The following is a 10816-nucleotide window of genomic DNA, read 5'->3' as shown; positions in this document are numbered from 1 at the left end:
CATCCAGATCCTACGATTGCGTACAATGCGTGATTCTGACGTTCCTCTCCTAGGGCCGGTATCAACGATGAGACGTTTCGATGGTACTGGAGGCGGGGGATACCGCTCAAATGTGAGGGCAACCGAGCAAAGAGGGTAATACGGCGGAGGCCAGGTAGGGCGCCTGGGGCCGCAACTAACGACGGGACCGCTGCCGGTGCATCCCAGAATCCGTATGTAGGCTCTGCATCATGGGTACTGCATACATGAGGGTGGGCGGCCACTTTACGAGGACGAAGTAGCACAAAACGCCAATCCAGCCGTATTTTATTGCGATGGGAGGTGCAATATGGTAGCACCGGCCTCTCACATGCTGCTGGGATTGCGGTGCTCCCAAGTGCGCAGCGACATATTGGCTCGACCAAGCACAACAGGCTATATAATGTCAAACACGTTGCTGATAGAGTTACACATAATATACCCATGTCTAGGGGGTGACCAAGGTGCCATGGAACCACCTCCCCCAACCCTACTCAAAATTGAAGGGATCTACGCCAAGCCCGCAAACGGCCAATTCCTTATAGTCCAAACCTGCAAGTGGCAGGATATCTTCCTGAACACAAAGCCGGCACAGTGAGACGCGTGGGGCGAACAAGACATGGAAACATCTGTGATCATATACCCCCCTCGCCCAGCCAAGTTCGCCAACCCGGATGTCTGCGCTGAGTACCTCCTCGCCATGCTCAAATACCTGTGCCCCTCAGCCCAGGAGCGGTTCGGCCCTCCAGATGAAGAGACGCTGCGGGATATCCTTGTCAACCAACCAGCGTTGAACAACACCCACGTCGAGCCCTTCTATATGGTCACCGGCCTCAACCGCAATGTGGCACACACACTCCGCTCCCAATCCATATGGTCATCAAAAGTCGGGACATTCTTCGTCCTCCCGAATCCAGTACCAACCCCCACTTTCGCGGTATCAATCCAGGCTCTAACATGCCAAGACAACTTCTGGCATGTCCTCCGCAACGTCATCATCGACGTCCTGAAGACCGACCCTGGTGTCGTGAACATGATTACGGTCGGCGCAGCAGAGAACGACATCCACGACCAGGAGGGTATTGACGTCCTTGCAAAGACGACCCTGGACTCCGTCCACATCTGGCCTCTGCGCATACCCCAAGGAGACAACGACGCTGACGGCTACGAAAGACGTTGGAACCTCTACGTCAACTGCCCCATGCACAATGACCTCCACACGAACTGGGTCTCCCTGCTGCGAGGCATTGACTACAACAAAATGGGGCACCAGAACCGACGCCGGCATGATGTGATGCACTTACTGCTCAGGAATTGACCACCAGAGGTCCACCTGCGAGTTCCAAACACTCGCAAACTGGATGGACACTGATAAAACAGCCCCAAAAGCCCAGCCCAGACAGGGAATAGTCATCGCCATCAAACCCTCCAATGCCTCCCAACCCTGCAACGGCGGCAGCGGCAATAAGAACCGTGGCAACAACAGAGGAGGAAGGAATAGAGGTGGAAGAAGCAGAGGAGGTAACTAGAGTATACCCGTGGCGCGTCGCCGGGGCCCACCCGCCCCCAGAATGTACATAACTACCGTAAACGACCACTGTAGACCGCGATAAAAAGATATTACCTATGAACACCCCGAATCGATAACCCAGTCGCACAGGCGAGACGCCAAATGGATGCGGAGCAAAACAGACACATGACACGCACACCCGGAAAAGGCAAACACAGCCACCCACGCGTCAGCTATGACCCCAGGCGAAACAAACTATGAAACATAAGTAAACAGCGATAAGTGTTATGTCACTTAGGACTGAATCCCCTTAAATACAAAGGGCCACAATTTGATATCTGCAATCAAACCACATCCTGCCTCGACCCTCGGTTAGTGGCCATGTGAATCAAAGCAGGGAGGGACACTATAAAATATAGGCGGGGAATGTCGACCCTCCCAAAACAACCCCACACTCTCTTTAAACCGGTACGCTGAACCAAATGAGCGACTTAGACATGTCAACCTCACCTCCCAGCCCCCCCAGAAACCCCCAAAGCATGGCAACCCCCTTCAAAGCCGAATACACCCTAATTAGAGGGACAAGAATTATGGCGGGCAGATGCGATGGTCACTGGCAAGCTTACCAATTGACACCCGACAACCCGCACCCCCTACCTGGAACGGGGCCAAAGTACAGCTCTACAACAACCTGGGGGCGGTGGCATGGGGAACCCTGGAAATCGACCAAATAAATGACTACATTACCTTCTGCGTGACCGGGATGGGTACCTGGAGCATCACCAACATCTGCACCCACTCAAATCCCCCCACAATTGCTGAGGGCAAACAGTCAATCTATGCGACCACACTACTCACCATCCCAAGATCGGAGGAAAGAAACCTAGGCATACCATGGTGGCGCTGGCTTGTAGCACGGGCCAAAGGCCTCTTCAATCAAGATGTCCCGGTGGGCCTCAACGCGGAGTGGGCGGAGCCTATATAGTGTAGACACAGTTAGCGGCACCCAGAGCCCCACATGACACCCCTGATGCAATAAAAAGTGAAGGAGAGAGACGATCACACCGCTGCATGAGAATAAGAGACGGGGAGAGACCAAGAGGCCCTCTCCCGTGAGCAACGTCCCCGAGATGTGCAAAATACCAAGACTGACCGAACGGGAGCACACCCCACGCTTAACCATGTGGCACGCCCGATAAGGCAGGGGAGAGCATTAATACATGCCATGAGCCATAACGGGCAATCTGAACCACCAAGTAAGGATGGGAAGTTCGAAGGCTACCGTGGCCTAAGCCAGCGAACCAAAAGATGAGAACACAACCACACCTCAAAACCACACAACCCATGAATAGCACACCTAATACATCCAGAGTTAGCGCAGACTGTTGCCCAGGACTGGGAGACGGCCTTGGGACAAGAGCACGGTCTGCTGTGCACAGGCAGGAGGTGCACAGTATAAACAAAACAAAACCCCCGCCCTGTGGTGGAGCTTACAAGGTTCGGACACCACAGACAGATATGTGAGAACCGAGGGCAACTGGAAGCCCTCTAGGCCAACGAGGGAGGGCGAACGAAAGCCCGACAAGCAAGATGGATGGAGATGAAGTGAGATCGGAGATGACCAGTTGTGATCGCTCCCCGCCGCAAGATGAAGATGGAGCCCTTGACAAAGATGGGGACGACCACCCCTGGGACGACTGCACCTTCGAAATTGACGAAGACGCAATGTGGGAACCGGAAGAAATGCCCAAACCGGGCAAGATCCCAGGACAACCTAAGTGTTGCAAAAACACTATAGCGACAGTCAAATAGCGAGCCTGAACATGAGAGGCAGAGGTGACACGACCAACCTAAGCACGGACTGACCCTACAACAAATGGTTCCAAATAAACCAACTTGTATGGGACAGCTGAATCGGAATACTCCTCCTACAGGAGACACACCTAACACACGAACTGGAAGGACAGATAGAGTCAGTTTTCAGCAAAAGACTGCAAATCATGAATTCCGAAGACGAAGACGCACCGACCGCCGCAAGAGGCCTAGCATTTGTGCTGGACCGAGAACTAACGAATGCAGAAGGTGCAGAAGTAACAGACATACTGCCAGGAAGAGTACTGCTGCTAAAGATACCATGGCACCAGGACAGAGAACTCAGAATCCTAGGAGTGTATGCACCAAACGACGAGCAGCAGAACTCCGACTTCTGGCGTAACATCTAACGAAAGTGGAGATGGGAGAAGCTCCCAAAACCCAACTTCATGATGGCAGACTTCAATATAGTGGAGGACAAACTAGACAGGCTGCTGATGTACAAGGACCAGGGCAAAGCCACGGAATCCTTTCGCACCCTAAAAGCAAAAATGAATATGCACGACGGCTGGAGGATAGACCACGAGGGCAAACTCGCATACAGCTACACTCAGAATGTGGTAAGCTCACACTCACAAATCGACTGAATCTACGCAATGGAGGACACCCTCTGGGGATGCGACGGATGGCAAATAGAACAGCCCAGTGCCATAGAAACTGACCACAAAATGGTCTTGGTGAAACTGACCGACATGAGTAAACCCTACATTGGGAAAGGCAGATGGGCGATGCCCACCCACATGCTAAAGAATGACACATTAATCAAGACACTGAGAGAACGAGCAAAGGAACTCCAAAAAGACATTAACAGTGCATGCGCGCTAAATGCAGATCCCTGATGTGGAACCCCCAAACACTACTGGCAGAATTCAAAAAGGATCTAGAAAGAAGTACGCGGGACTTACAATGCAAAATGATCCCAAGAATAGACCAAGATATAGTATCCCTCGAGGAGGAGCTCGAGAAAATGTTAAACGACACAGAAACAGATGAAGGAGAACGCGCCACTATGTGCACCATATTAAAAAAAAAATAGCAGACAAGAGGCAGGAAAAACACACGAAGACCCGCATGAACTCAGCAGCACACAACCAGATAAAAGGAAAAGTAGTATCCAAATACTGGTCCGCGGTGAACAAAGACAGACACCTGAGAGATACACTCACGAAGCTCCGAAACCCCAAGTTCAGACACCTAAGAGAACCAGAGTTCATCACCAACTCAATGAAGATGGCAAAAACAGCCAGGGACTATCACAAAAACCTCCAGACCCTTGGGAGATGCCCACCAGAAGAAACCGCCGAAGCACGCCGAGCGGTACAAGCGAGGACAGGAATTAGGCTCACAGCTGACCAGACACAATCATCTGAAAAAACCCAAATCTATATAGCTGCCCCTTTGAACTATTGTTGCTATAGTAGCTCATGTGCACTATGGAGTGATCAGCTAGCTGCGATGGCAAAGCTAAGACGAACTTGATCTGAAAAAACCCAAATTTATATAGCTGCCCCTTTGAACTATTGTTGCTATAGTAGCTCTATGTGCACTATAGAGTGATCAGCTAGCTGCTATAGAGCGCTATGTAGACCATAACAGTCGCTATAGGGTGCTATGGAGACTATGACGGTCACTATGGGGTGCTGCATAGCAATTTATAGCTTAATACACCAGCTATATAGCAATGCATAGCTCATAGTGACGTCCATATAGCACCCATAGCTTTGGATATATGTCTATATAGCACACATAGTTTTGGTACATACTTATATAGAAACTACAGCAGACTTTCCAACTCACACTATGTTATGATCTTCATTAGTTCTGGGGTAATATTCAGCCTGTACAGTGAAGTATCAGTGTATAGTATCATATAAGCTTATATATGAACATTAACTATAACACAGTATACTAGGATCCATTTGGGTTTGGACCGGTGGTCATGTGACCAATGTTACCGCGGCACACGTTGCCACCAACCAATGGTCACATGACCCATGTTTGACGTGGCCACAGCCCGTCAACACAAGTCAGTCCACGCCCCTGCCCCCGCCCTCCCCACCCTCAACAAGCCACGACCCCGCCGCCTCCCTTGTCGACGAGCCTGGCACGGCTCCCACCCCATCCTGCGCCTGCCTTTGACCAGCCCTGAGCCCGAGCTGCCAACGCAATCGGGCTTGGTGTCGCATCCCGTCCCCCGCACCCGCCTCCGACCAGCGCGGTTGGGCTTGGTGTTGGCCCCCCCACCCCGTGCCGGCCTTTGACCAGCCCCGAGCCCAAGCTGCCAACGTGGTCAGGCTTGGCCTCACCTCCCACCCCCCTCGACGAGCTGCGCGGGGCTCGTTGATCAACTCGCCTCCGCCTCCACCTCCATCCTCACCTCTGACTCTACCTATGTAGGGTTATGTTTGTGTGAGATGCTTACGTAAGCTGGCTGGTAGCACTGGTGTAATTTTGTAGAAAATTATGCAATCCAAATATTTGTTTTCAAAATCAAACATTATTGAAGTATTTTAGTTTCTGAGTATTTTAGTTTCTTGTCTGATTAATCATAGCATCTACTGAGCATATGATGACTACCAAATTGCCATAGTATCTGTAGTGCCCATAGCATTGGCACTGTGCTATATAGCCATTGCAGTGTGATCTATAGCACCCATAGCACTTTATAGCACTGGCAGGTACCTCTATAGCAACTGCAGGCAGCTCCATAGCACCTACACAAATTGACATTGCTATGGAACTATGTATGCTATATTGGACTATGTAGTGCTGTATAGTCATGGGATTTTTTACAGATGATTACGCTCAAGATCTGGATGGTAAAACGTTTCCCGCAGCGCATTACATTCCTCGGGCCCTATCTGAACCTCCTGGCGTTGGTGGTTGGCCTGCTCGTTGTACGCTTGATCTGCGCACGTTGGGCCCTTTCGGAAAAGAGATCTGTGTCGATCGCCCACGTCTTCATGCCTTGCTGAACAACCTGGAGGAGGTTGTGCACACTCTCGGTATCCGCCTTGGTTTCCCCAAGACCTCTAATCCCATCGAGAGGTACGCCCCTGATGTGTTGATCTGTCCTCATCATCTGGATGACATCTATGACTGCCAAAACCCTCCGCAATGGCAGTCGATGGTCCTTCCCTGGCACCATCAGGATCAGGCAAAGTCCACTCCAAGGCCTCACGACAGAGTCTGCGCAAAGCAGATCCAGTCAAAGTAATCGACGACCATCGGAGTAAAGTCATATGCAAACTGCAAAAGGGCAGAGGCAATGTCGCCAATCAAATGTAAAGTCGCCATGCCACATTATCCTTTTCTCGTCTGACAATAACATCTGCGGCAGTCTATTGTTAGAAATTTGCTACTATGCTCCAGGCAAGGAGCATGAACATGGACCCATGCTCATCCGCTTTGTCGACATGCTCGGGTTCGTGAAGGCGACCGCCCGTACGCTCATATCTCCGAAAGACCCGGTTTGGCAGGCTGTTAGGAGGTGCCATGCGGTGGTGCAGTAGGAATTGAAGTGGACGGATCGGCGATTTGGTTTCGGTTCATCCCATGCACCCTTTTAGGGCAGTGTTTGACTATCCTGGCAGATGTTCTGTTCCACATAAGCATCCATGGCCGTTCCCTTCCATCTGTAGAGCCCAGCTCAGAGGGTCAATATGCGTCGCCTGAACCCATATGGCACTACGTGCCACTCGTTGTGTACCGCAATGACAGGCAGAACTTGGACCACATCTCACTCGGTGAACTAGGCCCTGTCGGTCGCGAGCTCTGCATACTGGAAAATTTTGCCTGTTGGTGGCTCATAAGCACTTTGAAGGATGCACTTCTTGCTGTAGCCAACAAGAGAGGGTACACTCAACAGGCTGAGGACAGTCCGGAGTTCAATAGATGTCTCCACCAACCGGGAGGACATAGTATCTGTCAGAGTACGCGCTGGAGCTCCTAGGAGCGGCGCGGATCCCCCGGGACGGCGGTGGAGACGCTGTCGCACAAGGCAGGGAGGCAACTGAGTATATATACGAAGATATGAGGAGAAGTACACATACCTGTCGCACAAGGCAGGGAGGCAACTGAGAGAACAAGTCTGGGTTGCTCCCTGGTGCAACAGGCGACTATATAGTAGATGAGTAATCCATCAGCGCAACAAAAGATGGTCCAATGAGAGCAGGGGAGGGTCCTCGGGTGCCCGACACGTGACCAGTGGAGTGGCCTAGGAAGGCCGCGCGGGGTGCGGAGGCCCTAGGAGCGCCGAGCGATGGAACAAAATAGGGGAGATGCCAAAAGGAGGGCGCGGGAAGCCTAGGAGGGCGCGGGAGAGCGTGACCGAATAGGGAGACAGAAGTATTAGGGGAAATGAACAAAATGGGATAGAAGCGGAAGCAGAAAGGAGAACAATGAGACATGAGGCAAGTGTGGGAGCCGTGCCCTGACAGTATCTCTAATGTGGAGGCTCAGGCGAGACTAGTTGATAGCTTCCGCGATGATGTGACGTGGATTTGCAGCGGGCATCCTGTATCTCCTCCCGATTCTTCACTTGGTTCTGGTCAAACATAAAAGTTGTGTGTGTCCATGTATATATACTTTGTATTTTATCCATGCCCTTTGCCTCTTTTTTGTCGGATTGAGCTGAGGTTCTGAGGGTGTGCGTTGTCTGGGTGTATCAGAATGTATCTGCAGATAGTCAAGGTTCTCCTGCAGCCGTAGCAGGCCAAGATGTATTCCATTTGCAGATACATTCCATTGAGGCCAACTGGTCTGCCCCATATTGAACGAGTCGTAATCCCTGTCAGCTCTGAATCATGAGGCAGGTCTGATTCAGTGGTGCTTCCGCAACGACCTTGTACCACCGCTAATTAGTGACCTTGCTGTGAGCCTTGCACCATGATGCGGAGGATTAACAAGTTGTCACTCTGCTGCATCGCAATGAGGTGATAATATAGCTATCATGTTTTAATGTATACTAATGACCACAGGAAGGCTCATTGCATTGACCATAGAAGAACAATCTCGCTTCACACCAACTCGACCTCCGGGAACAGTTGGCCATCACACCCTCAATGAAGCTACCAAATGCCCTGGTCCAGTCCTCTTGTGCTTCACGGAGGCTATCGAAACCTTTATAGCGAGCGCGACTCATATTCTCCACCATATGATAACATGCCTCCCTACCAAGATGGGTCAGGCTGGAAAGCTGGAGGAGGGGACTGCGCACCAAGAGTTGACGACACTGACATCGGGACTGTGGTAAATGACATAGTAGGCATAATGACAGTGACACCCACGATGGACCCGGCGGACAGTGCTGCCGGGGGTGGACAAGTGCAGCACCCCAGCAGATGACCTGATATGATATTGGTAAGGAATTGATCGAGCAAGCCAGACTCATCGGTGCACCAATCTTTGAGAAATGCACGGGTGGGCGCAGCAGAACTGGGATCACTCCAAGCGACAACATATCCCCTTCCTCGCTTGCCACAGGATGCGTTGAAGCTAGGTGAAGGGCCAGGGTCTGACGGACAACCGGGGGGGCCACCGGGTGTTCCTCATCGCCAAGTACTTCCCTGTACCTTAGAAGTGGCTGCCCATGCTGGCAGCAGATTGGTAGTCGTGATCGCTTGAGGAACTTCGGCAGGCCTGGGCATGGACAGGTGGTTTACTAAGGGTGTTCCCAGCGAAATGAGATTGTATGGCAGAGGCAGGTCTGTCACGTCCCCCTCTCAAGTACAAGAGACTGCACACTCGGATCTGGATGCTCGAGGGGACATCGCAGAAGAGTCATCTCTGGGCTGTTTTGGAGGTGAAGAGGATACCACCACTTTGCCCGCGAGGACAAGTGCAGTCAGATTTATCAACACCCAATTGGGCAGCGGCTTGCATTGGGACCAGAGTTTGTCATCCTCATCCTCGATGTGCCCTTCATCGTCCTCATCCTCGCTGGAATCGTCAGGGTTGTGTTCATGATATTTTCCCTTGTCGCCAGGAACCCTCATCGTGGAAGATCTAGAGGATCTGAAAATTAGACATCAAGTCAAGGCAGACTTAGATAACAGCTTGTCTGTAGGTGTCTCCCACAATCAGGCTTTCCCGCCAGCGAGCTCACAGGTACAATCTCGAGTTGCACTCTCACGGCCGTGTTGACAATCCTCAGGTCTTCATTGGCGGAATTTGGTACAATATTGCATTGGACGAATGCCACCTGTTGGAGTTCTGGATTGATCAGATCCCCCCACCTTCAGCTGGCAGCCCTTTCACGGTCTGGCACTGGTGCTTTGTTGACCAACTTCCTCGCTATGACGACAGTGTTTGCGACAGTTCTGCCATCCTTGAAGAAACCATCCCTTTGGGGTACAATGAACTTTGGACCGCCATTCATGGGGTCATCAATCCATTGGCCGCCTCGCTATCCCTACTCGACCATGATATCAGTGCCAAGAATGAAACCCATGCCAACATTCAAGGACTCAATCAATCCTGTTCCCCAACGCTATTTGCAAGGCCATCTGTAGCTGTTGTTGTCCACACCATGAGCCATCCAACCACCACCACCTGCCAAGAAATAACCCAGACTCTTGCAATTCTCCCGCAGCAGGTGTTGAACTTCATGGGTGCCGAGACTATTCGTTTTCGGATCTGGATGTTATCAACTATGTGTTGATGGGGAGTGTGCGGGCTAAGGTGAAGAGAGATGATATGGTGTGAGCGCCGCCACAAGTGAAGGAGGGTGGGACATTACCTGTTTTGGTGAAGCAGTTTCCACTTCAGGAGGGCCTGTGTAGCGGTTTGGTCGTTGACACTGTCGACACCCTCGCTACTTTCCTTTTTTGTTTGCTGGATGCTTACGTGTCCCCTTCATCTGAGAAAATCTTGATCCATATAGCTGCCCCTCAGAACTATAGTCACTATTGTAGTGCTATGGGTGCTATATAGATGTAGGTTAGTTGCTATAGAGTGCTATGAGTGCTATGTAGATGTTGGTCAGTTGCTACATAGCCCTATATAGTATTTAAAGACAACATAGTGCAGTGCTATAGCTATGTAATGATACATAGCTCATAGGTGCAGTCAATATAGCACCCATAAATATGGGATGTATCTGTATAGTGGTGATAGCAGGTCTGCCATTTCACAATACCATGATATAAACCAGTCTCAGTGCTGGAGATAAACGGTTGATGAGCATGCAAACGGACGTCGTGTCGGCCATTGCGCGCACGGCGCGTGTGCCTTCGCATGGTATGGACTTATTAGGACACGAAAACTTATACTTCTGCCTCAGATAATCGTCTCACTTTCGCGAGTGCACGTCTCACTTGCTCCCATACCCGAGCAGTGAGACGTGAGTCCCTCTTTTGTATATACCCTGTACCGAAAGCTAATGTACCGTAGTTATCTATCTACTAGGTACATGAA

The 10816-nt window shown here is 51.0% G+C and overlaps 2 protein-coding genes across 2 annotated transcripts; one reads left to right on the top strand and one right to left on the bottom strand.

Annotated features, from left to right (window-relative positions):
* Nucleotides 1–637: 637 nt before the first annotated feature.
* PUNSTDRAFT_138117 (uncharacterized protein) lies at nt 638–1336 on the top strand (the record flags this gene model as incomplete). Its single annotated transcript, XM_007387789.1, has 1 exon — nt 638–1336. The coding sequence occupies one exon, from the start codon at nt 638–640 to the stop codon at nt 1334–1336; it is 699 nt and encodes a 232-aa protein (XP_007387851.1).
* A 7638-nt stretch (nt 1337–8974) lies between these two features.
* PUNSTDRAFT_138116 (uncharacterized protein) lies at nt 8975–9396 on the bottom strand (the record flags this gene model as incomplete). The annotated part of the gene is made up of 2 exons (XM_007387788.1): nt 8975–9062; nt 9146–9396. The coding sequence occupies 2 exons, from the start codon at nt 9394–9396 to the stop codon at nt 8975–8977; spliced, it is 339 nt and encodes a 112-aa protein (XP_007387850.1).
* Nucleotides 9397–10816: the final 1420 nt, after the last annotated feature.

Source organism: Punctularia strigosozonata (assembly GCF_000264995.1).
Source record: "Punctularia strigosozonata HHB-11173 SS5 unplaced genomic scaffold PUNSTscaffold_15, whole genome shotgun sequence".
Taxonomy (NCBI): domain Eukaryota; kingdom Fungi; phylum Basidiomycota; class Agaricomycetes; order Corticiales; family Punctulariaceae; genus Punctularia; species Punctularia strigosozonata.
This window is presented reverse-complemented; position numbering and strand designations above follow the sequence as displayed.